This window comes from Phycodurus eques, chromosome 17 (assembly GCF_024500275.1).
Source record: "Phycodurus eques isolate BA_2022a chromosome 17, UOR_Pequ_1.1, whole genome shotgun sequence".
In the NCBI taxonomy this organism is placed as follows: Eukaryota; Metazoa; Chordata; class Actinopteri; order Syngnathiformes; family Syngnathidae; genus Phycodurus; species Phycodurus eques.
In genome coordinates this window covers 7,329,234-7,347,609 of record NC_084541.1, presented here as the reverse complement: position 1 = coordinate 7,347,609, position 18,376 = coordinate 7,329,234, and the positions used below count along the sequence as shown (strand labels likewise).

The 18,376-nt window shown below is 41.9% G+C and overlaps 1 protein-coding gene across 1 annotated transcript; it reads left to right on the top strand.

Moving 5' to 3' along the window:
- Positions 1-12,981: 12,981 nt before the first annotated feature.
- On the top strand, positions 12,982-17,111 carry ckma (creatine kinase, muscle a). Its single transcript, XM_061701881.1, has 8 exons — positions 12,982-13,058; positions 13,987-14,195; positions 14,301-14,455; positions 14,527-14,659; positions 14,844-15,015; positions 16,135-16,258; positions 16,363-16,552; positions 16,643-17,111. Exons 2-8 carry the CDS (start codon positions 14,003-14,005, stop codon positions 16,819-16,821), a joined length of 1,146 nt encoding a protein of 381 aa, XP_061557865.1. The 5' UTR covers positions 12,982-13,058; positions 13,987-14,002; the 3' UTR covers positions 16,822-17,111.
- The last annotated feature ends 1,265 nt before the right edge of the window (positions 17,112-18,376 follow it).

Below are 18,376 nucleotides of genomic sequence, written 5' to 3'. Positions count from 1 at the left end.
ATAAAAAAAATATTTTAGATATACATCATAAACTCACCTATAATGCAAAAGTAATTTGAAGAATATTAAATCCGATTGTTCGTACAATGGTACAAGTAGCATCTAAAACTGGATTTTGTGTTGTACTTGCTACTCGAGTCCACAAGGTAGAGACATTTGTATTTCTAGTACGACTGCATGTACAATGACCTCACTGGCTGCAACATTTACTGTAGGTACCACTACAAAATGTACATAAATCTAATACAAGATCTGTATGAAACGTTATGATTTTAAAAGGATACAAATGTTTTCTTGTTGTTAACTGGAACTGTCAGATTGGGACTGTGGAGTGATGTACTGTAGCGCTTCAGAGTTGTTTGTAAATGAAAGATTCTCAAAGAAACAAAATAACGTCCATTTATTTCAATATTTATTCATTCATTCGATAAATAAATGCCATACAATGAAGCTCGCTGCCTCGTTAGCTTGCTAGCCGGTTAGCCCATTCGTTTGTGAGCTATTGCACGTAATAAACAGTTATCGCTCCCCGAAGTGTCTTCGTTGTGAGGGCCTGCGTGGGGCACGGTCATGGCGCGTTGGACAGGCCCCAACGCCGATGCGCCAGACCGCCGACCGTTATTAACAAGGCCAGGGGTGAGCAAACAACGGCCCGCGGGCCACATCCGGCCCATTGATCATTTCAATCCGGCCCGCCCAAGATTGGTACAGAATCGCCCAAATCATATCAAAATCATGACTACATTCATTTGACCTTGGCCTGTAATGCAAAGTGGTTCCACCAGGTTGTGCTATAATGCCCAGTGGTTCCATCGGGTTGTCCTGTAATGCCCAGTGGTTCCACCAGGAAGCGCAGTAGGTACATTGATACATTAATTTGACTTCGGCTGTTTTATCGCTCTGAACCCTTCTTCAACTACGAGTGGGCCAAATAAAAGAAAAGTCAACAGGGAGTGCAGAGTGTTTAATATACTAAGGACTACTAAATACTTTTTTCACTGAAGTACGGTCAAAGGCTGTAGGTCTAATTTGTTAAGAAACCATTGCGATTTCAGAGGAATATAACATTATGCTAACAGCCAATCAAGGCAGGAACTGAAGGCTAAGGCTGCAAATGACCCTTGGGCCATAGTTTGGACACCCCTAGTTTACTGTATACAAAAAACAAAAACAAAAAACATTTACTTTTTATACCTGTCACAACTACAAAGGCGTGTTGTCGCTTATCAATACGATTTTTGGAAATATCTAAAAATGTTACACTGGATGTGTAATCTTTAAAATCATATCATTACAAGTAAATCAATGCTGTCAACTAAACCACACGCAGTACTTGTTGTGTAGCCAGCTCACCACCTCACGATGTCGTTATGTTGATTATTTGAAAATGTAACAACTGGCAGAGCTTTATACCAAAATATGTATTTCATTTATTTGTTTCCAAATTATTGTGAGTTGTGAGTATTGAGGGTGATGAAGAACGGCCTCATACTTCTTTGCCAATGTGGCAACAGCTGCTGTTCCGCACTTAAAACGGATCTCTGAGCTCACCGCTTCAATATCAAACACAGACCACTCCTTTAATTCATCCTCTTGAAAACGAGCATCCAAGTGATCCCAGATCTTACCAATAAAATGAATAATCTCACTGATATTTTTTTATATGAATTCCAAATCCTTTCTTTTCCTTTTACATTGTTGAAATAAAATGTTGTCTGGCATGAATTGTTCATCGGTGCTAATTGTTTGTGTCTCTGATGTGCAGATTTGTTTCCCAGCATCAGCTCTAAGTGTCGCCAAAGGACCATCGGCTGCAGAAACGTGCGTACGCTAGCCATGAAGTTGGCGTGAGGCACCGCGCATTTCCACGGTCATTTCACACTCGATACATACTTCTTTTTCACAGCAAAGTTCAGATGGATCAAGAGTGAAATGAAATGTGCGGTGCCTCACGCCAACTTCATGGCTGGCGTACGCACGTTTCTGCTGCTGTTGGTCCTTTGGCGACGCTTAGAGGTGATGCTGGGAAACTGTTATCATAAATCTGCACATCAGAGACACATGAACAATTAGCACTGATGAACAAATTCATGCCCGGCAACATTTGACTTCAACAATGTAAAAGAAGCAAGGACTCTGAATTCACTTGTTGACCAGTGTATTAATGAATCACTGACATTTGTGAGGATCCCTTTAAATTGATCGAGGCGATCATTTATACTGCCAATTGAATGACTAAGGGCGGCACGGTGGGCGACTGGTTAGAGCGTCAGCCTCACAGTTCTGAGGACCCGGGTTCAATCCCCGGCCCCGCCTGTGTGGAGTTTGCATTTTCTCCCCGTGCCTGCGTGGGTTTTCTCCAGGCACTCCGGTTTCCTCCCACATCCCCAAAACATGCGTGGTAGGTTAGTTGAATACTCTAAATTGCCCGTAGGTGTCAATTTGAGTGCGGATGGTTGTTTGTTCCTATGTGCCCTGCGATTGGCTGGCAACCAGTTCAGGGTGTACCCCGCCTCCTGCCCGATGACAGCTGGGATAGGCTTCAGCACGCCCCGCGACCCTAGTGAGGAGAAGCGGCTCAGAAAATGGATGGATGGATGGATGAATGACTAAGTAATCAAGCAGGAGTCAACATTTTTGATATGCTGATGTGCTTCTATTTGAATTCAAAAGATTGATTGCAAATAGCATAAATACAACATTTACGCATGAACCTTTCTCTCACAGGACTGAGTGTAGCTTACTGTATGAACATTTGTTGTGAGTTCTAAAAATACATGGTATTTACCTTGTGGTCATAGTCAGCCACATGTGCTCCCATCACCCCTGAGTGAGCAGCGTCACCCATGATCGCGGCGACTCTCTCCTCGAACGGGGTGAGGCCCTCCGGGCTGTTTCTTCCGCCTATTTTGGCCACACTTTGGCGGTGGGCACCTGTCCTCCGCTTCCCATCCACCTTAATGTCTGACCACTTCTATTTTTAGTTCAGCGTGTGTGCGCTGTTCTGACCCCACAACATTGACAGCCGCACACACGCTGTCCCATTCACTCTTCTTTCGCTTGTTGTTTACGCCGGAGGACAGCGTGCCAAAGAGGATTTTCTTGCGCACCTCCACTTCATTGAGCAACTCCACATTCAGAATGTTTTTTTTTCTTCATTACATTGCTCATGTTCATTTTTTTTCCTGATCATGCAGAGATTGGGATCTCAGGTGCAGGGTTAATTTAAATATGATTTGCATATGTAAATGTGGGCGTGGACAGGGAGGGCTCGGCTCGTCCAACATGTGCGCTCAATGCTACGTTGATTGGGATGTTTTTCATGTCTGAGAGTATGTTACTGTGTAATTCCAAGTGAGGTGCCTTTGTCAGATAATCCGCTGTGTTTTGTGTCAAGAAAATACAATTTAGCTTTTCATTTATGCTGTACATACTTGGTTGTTCCAGTTGCCCGCTGGAACAAACATATTGTTCCATGCCAAACAATGGAAGCTGGAGTCTGATGCTTTTGCATCAGTGACCTAAAGTTTCTGTTGTCTTTTCTTTTTTGAGTAATTAGCAGTTGGTGGAAAGTCCTGTATAACAAAGACCTGTTGTATGTAATTTCTCTTAAGGAGTAAATAAAACATCCAGAAAGATGTAGAGTTCTGCATGGGTTAATGGTAAGGTCTCTGTCGTGACCTCACGGTTTAGGACTTCATTTTCAGCTGCCTAGTTAGAAAAAAAAATATATATAATAATAATCATCATTGTGCAAAAACAATAATCAAACCACCCTTTTGCATTGAACAGGATGAGAATCAAAGTAATAAGCTGCTCGCAGAGCAGACAAAAACTCCATAATTTAAAAAAAAAAAAGAAAAAAAAAAAAAGAAAAAAAAAGGCAAGGAGCTAATTTTAGATAATACTGCGCTCCGATCAAACATGATGTCAATGTCAGCGGAACTCCAAACTCTTAGACTGGAATATAAAATCATAAAATAAACTATGCTGGACATTCAATCGCCAAGCATGCGCGACAATCTCATTTTCTCGGGCATTCTAGAAAACGCACCGGAAGACCCCGATGCGCAGATTAAACAATTCATGACGTCCACGCTCAAGATACAATCGACAAGATTACCTTTCACCGTGTTCATCGATTGGGAGGCCTTCGTCCAGGAAACAGAACACGTCCCATCATTACAAAGTTTGAACACTTTCAGCAGAAAGTGTTCGGGAAATCAAAAGGTCGTGAGCTCAATGGGCCTTTGTTTGGAATGAACGACCAGTTCCCCAAGGAAATCAACGAGAGTCGTAAAATATTGTACCACCGCCGTAAGAAAGGCAAACAAGCGTGGCTAGCTGTCAAGCTATAAGTTGACGGCCAACTGTTTCGTGATGCCGATGTCACGCCCGGGCTCTTCTAGAGAAGCACTTCTTTTGATCTGTTGTCGTTATGAATTGTCAAAAAAAAAGTGTATTGGATTTTGTTTCATTCTTTCCACTTTTGCTTCGACCAAAAAAAAAATTTAAAAAAAAAATGGCACCAGCATGAATTCTCACTCCTAGCTGTTTGCTTTTCTGCTCTGCTTGTTTCCACACACACGTTTGCTCACTACAAATAACCACCACACACCATATTATCCCCTTGCCACTGCCCTTCTATGTACCCTGGCTTTGCTGTATATAAAAATATCGCATCTTTATCACACTCTTTAACATTTGTCAACACACTACAAAAACAAATCCGAAAACTGTCAAAAAAAAAACAACAACAATAAAGAATACATCGTGCACAATACATTTAAAATTACTATACACGCACACTTTTGTGTCATGGAACGTCAATGGCATTCGATCGCAGGCAAAGAGAATTAAGATTCTCACAAAATGTAAAACAGATTGACTGCGCACCTTATTGGGTCACTCTCTAATTTCACTCCGGCTATCGGCCTTTTCTAACGACAGACAAAGATTCTCTCTCTGTACACTTTGGTTGTGAATCACTGCTTACAGCATGTGCAGGAACAGTAATGCTGTTGTAGATAAATGTTTTTTTTTTGTTTTTTTTGTTTTTGTTTTTAAATGTGTCGCTCTTCTGTTCTGTTCTTTTGTGTTCATCACACTTCTATCCATATAGGACATTGGACACCTGTCATCCACAACTTGGGCTTCTATGCCTAATGGGTGTTACATTCCGCCATTGCATGTCAGCTGCCTGATGATATATGAGGTAATCTACTCACAGCAGGTGAACAAACGCATTCCGTCGACAGGAGGCAAATATTCATGGGTGAAAAGAAACTCCCCACTAGTAGTATACTCCTACAATCCGAGTTTAAGCAGTATACAACTACTCACTACCTTGGCCAACGATTCAGCTATTTACGGTTATCTTCAGCTCATTGATTGCAAATTGATTGCACGGCTCTGGGAGCACTGGGCCAGGTCTACAGTATGATGCTTCCAACTGATTTTATTTAATTCCAAATCTTTTTCGGACAGAATAAGTAAGGAAGCAACCTTGTCTTTGTGGATCTTTATGACAAGAAGAAAAGAGAAAGAGGAGAGAGAGACAGACAAGAGAGGAACCTGCGGTTGCCTCGCAGTTCTCCGCGTCCCTGAAGAACATGGAAGAGGAACACAGAGTTCAATTAAAATGGGAGGGAGATGAGAAAAGAAGAAAGAAAGACCTATTCACAGAGTTATCTTGTCCTTGAGAGAAAAGGGAGGCCGGTACAGCTACTAGGTACATTTGAAAAGGTCACACAAGAACAAAGAACTATTGAAGTCATCAAAACGACACAGAAACTAAGGGATATAGAAGAATATCGAGCATATTTTGTCCTAACATTCGGTCTCCAGCATGTTTGCATGTGCCATCGCGAAACAAAACAACAATCCATGACAGCAACTTTCCTGACTGGAAGAGCTCATGAATTTTATTTCCATAGTGTCACTTTCTTCACATAATACCATTAACTCTAATAATTATAGTCTGATGGTGACCTTTAAATAGACGTTTGTGAATCACAAATGAAAAAGAAAAAAACAAAAAACTCTTCGGCCACTGGCAGACAGCATGGAAAAAACTAACGCAGAAGATATGTTTGGGTGAGTGCATCTTTCATTCACAGAGCAGCAGGGCTGTCAAGCCTCTGAGCATCCATTGGTGCTAATGGCTTTTAAGCACGGCGTGCCAAAGCTCCTTTTGATATTCCAGTCTTCCCTGGCTCAATCTCTCATGCTAACACGCTTCAAGATACCCGCCATCTTTCCGGTGCCAAGGAAGATACCAGCCAGCCTGAAAGATTTCCACCCAGTGGCACATGTCTCTGCATGGATGAAGTGGTTTAAAGGGCTTGCCATGAATTTTAACTGCTTCTTATTACACAATATTATTGAGTTACTACATTGTACCTACCGTTCTCATTTCAACAAAGGGCAATGTACAGTTTACCACGTTCAGTGCCACTGGCTGCTTTAGAAGTCAAATATCCATGTTAACTGGGAGGGCTGGCACTGAATGAGTGAAGCAACATCTTATAGAATGTTCACCGCCATGATTTATCTGTGCCTGCGAGGATCCCCGTCTTCCTGACACGACGCGAGCCAAGCTGGTGAGTCAGCACATAATCTACATACAAGTCTTCATTTCACAGCTCGACCTGGCTTCGTGTTGAACCACGTCTTGTACTTACCTGAACACATTTGACTGTGAGGCCTCTTTATCGTTGCTCGAGTATCCAATAGCTTCACGCCCTTTTCCGTGCCGTCTCCTGTTACTCACATCCAGATTCAAATCATGGACAGTTACACGTGTTCGCACAGCTTCCATAGGCGCTACGAGCAAGCAATTGTCAGCTGAAAGGCCAACATTAAGTTGATCTGGTTCAAAATGGGACGATGGAAAACAATTGCAAAATGTTTTACATTGCATGCACATGAAAGGGATTATTTATTTTTGAATATACATGTTGATGTTATGAATCAGCAGGAAGAGTAGTGATTGATTTGGTAGTTTGCCACCTTGACATTTTGTACATATTTTTACATAAAAAAAAAGAAAGAACATGATTGTAGAATTTAAAACAATGCATAAATAAAAGAATAATCCATTGAAAAATTGCAGGTTTGTCTAACAGAGAACGTGACAGTTTTTGAAAGACAAAAAAACTAAAATTCTCCTCAAACAATTCGCAGCTGACTAATCAATTTGGAGTTCTAGCCAAAGCTCTGAGACGTCAGGTCAAGGGAAGGTTGAGATGGATAGTGGACTGACTGGATGAAACCGAATCAGGGGCCACGATGAATAGGGGTTCATGTTTGTGAGGGTGTAGGTGAACCTTGCCAGCTGAGCTCGCCTGATATAATTATAGCATTCCTTGACCACAAGATGGACTTGTGACTCCTGCTGGCTTTAGTTTCAAAGGCAGAAGACCAATCACCAACTCTTTGACAAGTTTTGCCACCAAAATATAACCACGCTAGGTCTGCAAAACGAAAATGAATATGGTATTCCATTTCCATTCAAACTGCACCAAATTCTACTTTTTACTGAATTACGTGAGTAAGTTTAGTAAAATCTAAACTGTAATTTGACATATAGATCATTCATGTCATTCTTGTTTATTTTGCATTCATGCTCTACGTCTCACAGTAGTTTCCAACAAACAGGTGTTTAGTTTTAAGTGAGCGGGACAGGGGAATGAAGCGTTTAATACAAAAGTATTATTTATAGCGGCTTGCCACGTGATTGGGTGTGGTTGCCAAGCCCCTCGCGTTACTTTCCCAGTCATGCCTTACTGAAATGGTTCCACAATGAAGCAAATATTACGATTCCTGAGAGGTTTGAGTCCTGAACAATAGAAACCCAATACTCAGTATATGTAATACTCAGTATGCATTGGGCGCAGCTGCAGCTTGACACTGAGCTATTTTGACAAGGGTCAGTGCAATTGGCATGGATTCCTTTCCAAGGGTCAAGCTATATATTTTCAACTAGGCCTAACCTGCAATGCAACAAACTTCCTATGCAGCACTTAGTTGGATGAAAACATTCGCATAAGAAAATGTGGAGTAGTAGAATCAAAATATTTTATACATAATGTATTTTGTGACACAAACCTGTCTTCACTATTCTTTTCAACGCTATTATTCCATAGAAATGCTACATACAGTTAATATGGAGGAGTCTATATTTCTGTGGTGGTATTTCTGTGATGGTACTTTTAAGTATTCTGTTTCTTGTGAGAAACTCCATAGGTGGCATTTGCAGAATGTACATACACAGCAATGCCCTGTTGAATAACTGACGAGCGATCAAATGCTGTGAGTCAAATGTCAACAGCCAGCCGCTGGTATAGTATTGGTGGGTGATACTACACTGCTATTACTTTCAGCGTTTAACCGAAGAACAAAAATGAATCCGGTATGATTGTTGCTATTTTATAACTCAGAAGCACACTTACATTGTAGAGTGAAATCATAGCGCACCCAAAAAACATGCATGCACACTCACGGTGCAGTCACAACCAAAGCACCAAACCGCTCATGAAATGCAAAGGTTGCTGAAGGACAATTTTGAAGTATAGTGTATACATTTTATGCAGCACACAGAAAAGAGAAAAGCCAGAACATGGCGTCAGAATTGCACAGACTAATGTGGTATGGTTCCCCTTTTAGAGGAGGAGAGTCAACAGACAGCTGCGTAACAGGAGACATGATTTCAATGCAAGGCAATGGCACACTGTGCTCAAAAGCCTCCACTCTCTATTAGAACTTAAGAGGCCAAGAAGAAAGAAGGTGCATGACAATAAGAGTGGTGCAAAGTTAAATATAAAAAAGGCAGGTGACACAGGGTCCGAGTTGAAGGTGAGAAGGGAGAGTAGGGTTATTATTTGGGAGGGAGGTAGCACCGGTTGTTCACACAGCAATAACGGGGACTGGCGCCAAACAGGTGCCAGTCAGCTGCTAGTTCGAGGCAACTGAGGTATCCCACAGAACAGTGCCTCGGATAACACTCGAGACGTATTTGTAGTAGTAGAAGTACGGTAACAGCCCTTCACAAATGTGTCTTGCACTGCTTCATTTTTAATTGCATTGAAGTTTTAAAGTCCTGCATTCATTTTAAGTGACGGACAGAACTGTACTGATGGTAGGACCTGCACCAAATCAATTACCTTTATAGTCACCCACCGCCTACATATGCTTTTTATTTTGTATTTATTCATTTATTTTTTTAAATTAAAGTTCATTTGTGTCAAAAATCTTTTTAAAAAGCAGCATGAAAAAAATCCTGGATCTGCCCTTTAAAGCGGAATGGCACGACAATTTCATTTCATTTCCATAATACTGTACCCTATGCCACTATTTAATCATTAATTATAATAGCAATAATATAAAAAATGTTTGTCATTGTATTATTCTTATTCATTATTATCAACAACTCCAGCTCACCCGTGACCCGAATGGGGACAAGCACTATAGAAAATGAATAAAAAGAGGAAATCAGAGAGCCTAGAACCGAATGTGGGTACTTTGAATGTTGGAACTATGACAGGAAAAGCTCGGGAGTTGGTTGACATGATGATTAGGAGAAAGGTTGATATATTTATTGTGTGTCGAGGAGAGCAGGTGGAAAGGCAGTAAGGCTAGAACTTTAAGGGCAGGGTTCAAATTACTTTAGCATGGTGTCGATGGGAAGAGAAATGTAGTCGGGGTTATTTTAAAGGAAGAGTTGGCTAAGAATGTCTTAAAGGCAAAAAGAGTATCAGATCGAGTGATGAGGCTGAAACTTGAAATTGAGGATCTTATGTGTCACGTGATTAGTGTCTATGCCACACAGGTAGGATGCGACCTAGAGGTGAAAGAGAAATTCTGGAAGAGCTAGACGAAGTAGTTCTGAGCATCCAAGACAGAGAGGGAGAGTCGTGATTGGTGCAGATTGTAATGGACATGTTGGTGAAGGAAATAGGGGTGATGAAGAAGTGATGGGGAAGTACGGCATCCAGGAAAGGAACTTGCAGGGACAGATGGTGGTAGACTTTGCAAAAAGGATGCTCATGGTTGTAGTGAACACTTTTTTCCAGAAGAGGCAGGAACATAGGGTGACCTACAAGAGCGCAGGTAGAAGCACGCAGGTGGATTACATCTTGTGCAGACGGTGTAATCAGAAGGAGGTTACCGACTGTAAAGTAGTGGTAGGGAAGAGTGTGGCTCGACAGCATAGGATGGTGGTGTGTAAGATGACTCTGGTGGTGGGGAGGAAAATTAGGCAAACAAAGGCAGAGCAGAGAACCATATGGTGGAAGCTGCGACAGGAAGTGCGTTGTGCGGCTTTTCGGGGAGAGAGGTGAGACAGGCTCTCGGGGGACAGGAGGAGCTTCCAGAAGACTGGACCACTGCAGCCAAGGTGATCAGAGAGACGGGCAGGAGAGTACTTGGTGTATCGTCTGGTAGAACGGGGAGAAGGAGACTTGTTGCTAGAACTTCAAAGTACAGGAAATCATACAAGGAAAGACATTAGCTAAGAGGAGGTGGGACACTGAGAGGACTGAGGAGAGGAGAAAGAAATACATGGAGATGCTACATAGGGCAAAGGTAGAGGTGGCAAAGGCCAAACAAGAGGCATATGATGGTATGTATGGCAGCATGGACACAAAAGAAGAAGAAGAAAGATCTATACAGGTTGGCCAGGCAGAGGGATAGAAATGGGAATAATGTACAGCAGGTTAGGGTGATTAAGGATAGAGATGGAAATGTGTTGACTGGTGCCAATATTGTGCTGGATAGATGAAAAGAATACTTTGAGGAGTTGATGAATGAGGAAAATGAGAGCAAAGTTAGAGTAGAAGAGGGGAGTGTGATGGACCAGGAAGTGGCAATGATTAGTAAGGGGGGAGTTAGAAAGGCACTAAAGAGGATGGAAAATGGAAAGGCTGTGTGTACTGACATACCTGTGGAGGTATGGAAGCATCTAGGAGAGGTGGCTGTGGACTTTTTGACCAGGTTGTCTAACAGAATTCTAGCGGGTGAGAAGATACCTGAGGAATGGAGGGAAAGATATGAAAAATAATAATATATTGTCAGATGGGTGAGTACCAATACTGGCCTTATTTCAAGGTATTGCATAATTGTGTAGGCTGCCGTTACCAGCCACCAATACTCAAGGCAAAATAATTTGACATCAAATAATTCCTCCTCACCAGTAGTTGGCATTACACGGTGTTGTTATGACACATCGGCGAATCATCATGTGTGTCAGAAGGAAACTAATTGAGTCTTTCGTCACAATTATATGTCACTATGCTAAATATTATGTATCAAAAGTACTAGTGGTATGAGTACTAGGTATCGGTGAGTACTCAAGAGTGAATACTCAGACGGATATCAGTCCGAAAAAAAGGGGTATCAAGCATCACTACTATATTGCATGATAAATAATAATTTAAATCTGCTGCGTCTCTCCTTACATTGCTGAAGTCGTCACAACTGAATTTACATGACATTGATGCTAGTGTACTTCAATCCATCCATCCATCCATCCATCAATTGATTTTCTATACAGCTTGTCATCATTTGGGTCGCGGATGAGCTGCAGCCTATCGCAGCTGGCTTTGGGTGAGAGGCGGGGTACACTTACTCTGGTCACTAGCTAATTGCAGTGCACATATAGACAAACAGACTCACTCACTCAAGGCCGCAGATCAGATTTGAAAGCAGAACCTCATACAGTAATTGTTAAGTCAGATATGCGAACCACCACATGGATATCAGGCATACAAAGAATCTGAAATTGGGAGCTGAGTAGCAGATAAAATAATATAAAAATACAGTTACAGGATATACATTTATAATTTTCCTAACAAACTACCGAAGCTAACTTTAAACAAGTTGATAGTGATAGCATTGCACTTTGCACAGTTGAAGACTAAAACATACAACAGCATTAGCTATTAGCATCAATCCCGATTTTCTATTTTGCAACAGAAAGGCAATATATGCATAGAAATAAAGCCCAGAAAGTGGGCATTTCATAGCAACTTTTCAATACAATCTCCCTTTTTCTTAACACCAACTGTCCATCGATGAACAAGGGCATGTATGCTAACCTCGTAAAATTCAGTAGCCTGCTCTTTAAAGCAGCATTTTTTTGACAGCTTGCTTAACTTGTTTGTCATCGGAGAAGTGCTGACCCCTAACTCCTTTTAAATGTCCAAAAAGGTGATAACCAGATGGTGCCAGATGGGGTGGGTATAGGGGATGGGTTATGGTTGTCCGGCCAAAGGAACTGAGGACGTTACGAGCCCCTTTGCTTGTCTCGGAAATCACCCAAAGAAGGCTCTTGTTCTTCGTCTTTGATCCTGGACACCCACTTTTTTGATTGTGCTGTCACCTATTGCAGCTTACCCAGACACCTTATGCAGCATTTTGAAAATGTTAGTGGTGGTTCCCCTTGTGTTGTCTAGTAAAGTTGCCACAAAGCAATATGAGATTAGCATCGTGAGCATTGCCACTGCAGACTCAGAACCCACTGATCTGAGGGCTAGACGTTTCCTTGAGCAGTATTGACATAAGGCATCATGGATTCATGGAAAAGGTCCAGCAACCCTTTCCAACCTTCACACCTGACACCAAGACCCTTTGCTCTGTGTGACATGCTTTGGGGGGGCGGGGGGGGGGGGAAAACAGCTCAGCTTTTGTTTCAACTCCTCTGCCCTGATGACGGCTCTACCATCGTGACCCCCTTCACAGCTCAGATACTCTCATCATCCATTGGTGCTCTGTATGGGTGGGTACGTGTGTGCGTGCGTGGGGTGACGGTACAGCTGTGGGCGCCCTTCTCGGCTGACTGAAGTGTGCCCCCGTCATGAAGTTTGTATCAGAGTATTCGTGCACAGGCTCTAGCCAATCAGAGGGGAGCAGGCACTAAAATGGCAAGACCAATGGTTGAGTGTCGGCCCAGTATATAAACAGGGAGCAAAGACCTTCAGAACTGGGTGACCCCTAATTTGGCCGCAGTGAACAGGATCTGATCCCAAGGACTGTTACCTCTATTCTTGTCTAGTGTGCAGGTAAATATTACATTTCATCAGTTCGATTCAAGAAGGAAGATTAGGATACAGTATTTGAGAATTCTAAAAAAGCCTACAAAATATGAGAATGTCATAGTACTCTTTTTATAAGATTTTTTTCCTACGATACTACATGGATTCATTGATTGATTTTTGAATGAAGTACACATTTGCAACATTTTCGGGATGCCAGAATGTACTGTAAAGACGGGGTGATCGACACAATTTCACTTACAAACTGGCTTTTTAGATCCAACCGGAATGGTCTAGTTGCAAAAAGATATTTGTAATGCGTAACTATCAAAACAAATAGAACAATTGAATTAACTGGTTGTAGTGCATTAGATATCATATGTCATCTAATGTGCCACTTATATCACTGCACGCATTAGTTAGGATCACAAGTAAAACATGCCTGCATGGAAAATGAAAAATGGACAGTGTAGACCAGAGCAAAGCACTGCTGCAGATTGTCAGAGCTTCGTTAGGAGTTTAGCTATGACAAAACCTGATCCCAAAGGGTGGCCAGCACAAGCGTGATACAAATGTGGAGGCTGTTTTATTATGGAAAGCGTGACTGCCGAACATGTTAACCAGTAAAATGAGGACACGGTTGTAAATTTGATAACCGACAACTTTCTGCATATCTTCAGGACAACTTGAAGATGTGGTTTACAGGCAGACGTGACGGAGCTAAAAATAGCCCCACTTCACTCCCTCTCCTTCCCAACCCACTCTATTTTAACTGGTCATATGATACGTTGGAAATCGTATAACACATGTAACCAGGATTCCTCTGGGGCACATAAAATGCCAGCAGCTGTCTCTTTTCAACTTTATCCTATATCGTGTCATTTTTCAGATCACGATCATGTCGGATTACTTGTGTTTTACGAGACATCTCGTCTCTGCGTCTTTTTTTTTGCAGTGTTAGAAAAGCAACCATGCCTTTCGGAAACACCCACAACAACTTCAAGCTCAACTACAAAGTTGAGGATGAGTATCCTGACTTGTCCAAGCACAACAACCACATGGCCAAGGTTCTGACCAAGGAAATGTATGGCAGGCTGAGGGACAAGCAGACACCTAGTGGCTACACCGTGGATGATGTCATCCAGACTGGTGTTGACAACCCCGGTATGACACTGTCATTTGTTAATCAAATGCACCAGTAAAGAAATATGTTTTTTCTCTTGAAATAAACCAGTTCCACCCCTCATCCACTCATTACTCGCTCCTTAGGTCACCCCTTCATCATGACTGTTGGCTGTGTTGCTGGTGATGAAGAGTCCTACGAGGTTTTCAAGGAACTGCTGGACCCCATCATCTCTGACCGTCATAGTGGATACGGCCCCAATGACAACCACAAGACGGATCTGAACTTCGAGAACCTGAAGGTCATGAATGAAAACAACCCAAAATAAAACTGAGGAGTGCATGAATATCGACTATTTGTTCTTGTTAACAGGGTGGTGATGACTTGGACCCCAACTACGTTCTGTCCAGCCGTGTCCGTACTGGCCGCAGCATCAAGGGATTCACTCTGCCACCCCACAACAGCCGTGGCGAGCGCAGAATAATTGAGAAGCTGTCCGTCGAGGGTACGATTGAGCGCTTACTTCTATCGTAAGACAGGATGTAAACAATAGCAATAGCAATAACAATTTCAAGGAATTCATTAGAAATTGTTGAATCCGTCAAAGCGATGGCATTTCATTATCACTTGTAGCAGGTTATGTTTTCAACACAAACCATGTAATTTCCTAATGATACACATCTCACCAGCTATGACCAGTCTGGATGGTGAGTTCAAGGGAAAATACTACCCCCTGCAGTCTATGACTGACGCTGAACAGGAGCAGCTCATCGCTGATCACTTCCTGTTTGACAAGCCCGTCTCCCCCCTTCTCACTTGCGCTGGCATGGCCCGTGACTGGCCTGACGCCAGAGGCATCTGGTGAGTATGAACCGTTGAATGATATTAAACAATTTCAATCACCAGTAGACAAGGAAGCCACTTTAGTAACCAAACCAGCAAACCATTTAATTTAATCCATTAAAGTTGCAGTCAACAGGTACCAATGTTATAATGCCGCGATTATTGGATTACGAGGGCCAGTTAAAAAATAATGATCGCAATTTAATTGAACTTAATGATAATTGAATTTTGTTTCATGGTTTGCAGTTCAAATACTTGTTTGGTTTATTTAAAAAAAAAAAAAAAAGGTTTTGCTTAAAACCTGTCCTCTTCCTGTCAGCCATTGTGGAAATGACATAATTGTTGGATGCAGTCAGAAGCAGAGGACCACCACTAAACATTTTCAAAAGGTTGCATAATGTGTATGGGAAAGCTGCAATAGGCTACAGTAAAGTGAAAAAGTGGGTGTCCAGGATCAAAGGTGAAGGACAACAGCCTGCTTCGTGTGACCTCTGTGACAGCCATAACCCAACCGCCATACTCACTCAATCTGGGACCGATTGAGTGAGGATCACCTTTTACGACCTTTAAAAGAAGGAATTTGGGGTCAGCACGTTGCTGATGATGAACAAGTTAAGCGAGCCGTAAAAAAACGATGAACAGTCGGCTATGAAATCCCCACTTTTAGGCTTTGTATATGGCCTTTCTATTGCAATTAATAAAGCTAGAAGAAAGTTGGGCTCATTAGTTTTTGATGGCGAAGATTGTAACTATTTGATGAGAATAATATTTTTTTTATAATCATGTATATTGTAAATGACAGCCAGATTTCCACCAAGTGGTATAGCATATAGAGTATATCGGTTATTGGGGCTGTAGCGTTACAAGCACTTTCAGTATTACGTTTTCAGGAACACTATTGGACAGAGGTGTCATTCTGTTTCATTTGTGGATAGTGACAGGCAATCATCTTGATGAACTATCAGGCAAACAATATTTTGTTACAAATTGAATGAGAATTAGTAAGTGGGGGAACTATTCCCCGAGTGAATGTAGTTAGAAATGACAATAGTCAGTCCTGAAACTGAAAGAGTAAACATTTATAACACATAAAGCCACTTTCCATCCCATTTTCATTTTCTTCGCTTCCATTTCAAGGCACAACGACAACAAGACTTTCTTGGTCTGGGTGAATGAGGAGGATCACCTGCGTGTCATCTCCATGCAGAAGGGTGGCAACATGAGGGAGGTCTTCAAGCGTTTCTGTGTTGGCCTTCAGAAGGTGCAATAAATAACAAGAGGTCTAATCATGCCCTGAGGGAGTGATAGCAAAGTGCATTTTTTTTTTTTTTTTTTTTTAACTTTCCGTCTTTGTTTTGTCACCAGATTGAGGAGATCTTCAAGAAGCACAACCACGGCTTCATGTGGAACAAGCATCTGGGGTACATCCTAACATGCCCCTCCAACCTAGGGACTGGTCTGCGTGGTGGCGTCCATGTCAAACTGCCTAAGCTGAGCACGCACCCCAAGTTCGAGGAGATCCTCACCAGGCTGCGTCTGCAGAAGCGCGGCACAGGTACGAATGCGGATCTTGATTCACACAAAATTTCTGCGGTGCGGTGAAGACTAATTTTCACTTCAAAACGTCCGCCCTGGTTCTCTAAAGGTGGTGTAGACACCGCCTCCGTGGGCGGTGTGTTCGACATCTCCAACGCCGATCGTCTGGGCTCCTCTGAGGTCGAACAGGTCCAGATGGTGGTTGATGGTGTCAAGCTGATGGTGGAAATGGAGAAAAAGCTGGAGAAGGGAGAGGCCATTGACAGCATGATCCCTGCTCAGAAGTAAAGAGGAACAATCATGTTTTTTTTCCTCCTCATGACCATGTCATGTGCAATCGAGCCAACTGGTGTGCATGCAGGGGACACGACAGCTCATTGAGAGACTCTTGACTCTGCTCACCTCCTTTTTGTCCTTCCAGCTTTTTCACATTCTCTCTCGTGTTGGTCGGTAACATCCCAGGATCGATCCCCACTCGGCTAGGCTTGCCTGGCAAACGTGGCATTACCTACTTTGTGGTATAAAAAGTAATTATTATTGGAACTGTTCACTGCTCAATAAAAAAAAAAAGCCCCATTCACAAATACATGAAAGTTTGTTCTTTACGTCACAAATCCTTACAGACATTATTTGGCAGCACAGGGAGTGAAAGACATTTGGAATCATTTAGAAGCCTTGTTCTCAATTTCTCACGTTGCTATATTGAATACTGCTTTCCTGGTCCTTAGTCTGAGTTTTTAACTCTATTATTTGAATTTCTATGAAGTCTAGTGGACTACATGCTTTGTAATGATTTAAAAAAAATAATTATTATATTTTACAAAACAACCGATGTTGTCACCGATTATGTTCATTACCTTTATGGACAGAATTTCTCGACACAGCCAAGGCGTTGAGGGGGTCCAGTTTAATTTGAAATATTTTATTAAAAGTTTGATATTTTTGTGTTCAAGAAAAGCAAGTAGTCAGGTTGCGCCCTCTATTATTAACGATGAACCGTGGCACATGAAAATAAAACACAACGTGAGGGAAGGAATGCCAACATCAGTGAATTTTATTAATCTTCAACTCCATGTTCTCCTTTAGATATCACAACCACTCAAGCTCAGTTTACAGTTGGTTTCTGTTGGGGAGGAATTAAAAGAGCAAAGCAGTGAAAAGGCTACCAAGCATTTAATCAGTCTCATCGAGGCTCTTTTGCATTTTCTTTTCCTTTTCAAAATCTGTTTTGAAACAGCAGTGCGTGTTTAATACTGAGCCCTCTGGGATTAAAAATACTGCACCTTTCGTTAAAACCACGTTTACCACTGAAGTTAAAATACATTTTTTTAAATAAAATAAAAAAAAAAATAGATTCATTTAAAATTGCACCGTGTTCATCCATTCTCCCCCTAAGAGTGAGCTGTTTGCTCGGCCTTTTTTGTTGTTGTTGTCTTCAGTTGCTTCACCTGATATTCAACCAAGTCAGTGGCATAGCTTTCTATGGCTTGAATGCAACACGGGGCTATGATAACGTAAAGAATCGGATTCAGTTTAAGGTAAACAGTTTGATTCCCAATTTAAATAGGGATGGAAAACTACCTGCTTTCTTTCAGTAGATTATGTGGGTACATTTCTAATTCCAGGGCTACCTTTTAATGCGCCTGAAGATGCCCTGAATGCAGTGAACAATGTAAATCACTGTATTATACCCAAAGGCTGTCTGTCCATAAGTGAGAGGGGGAAAAGCTTGCAGCCGTACCAAGCACTTATTTCTTGATAGTGTATAGATTTACGTTCAAATATGTCTGCGTTTCACAAAGCTACCGATCCTAGCTGTGCATCGTGTTTCATTTCTCCCTTT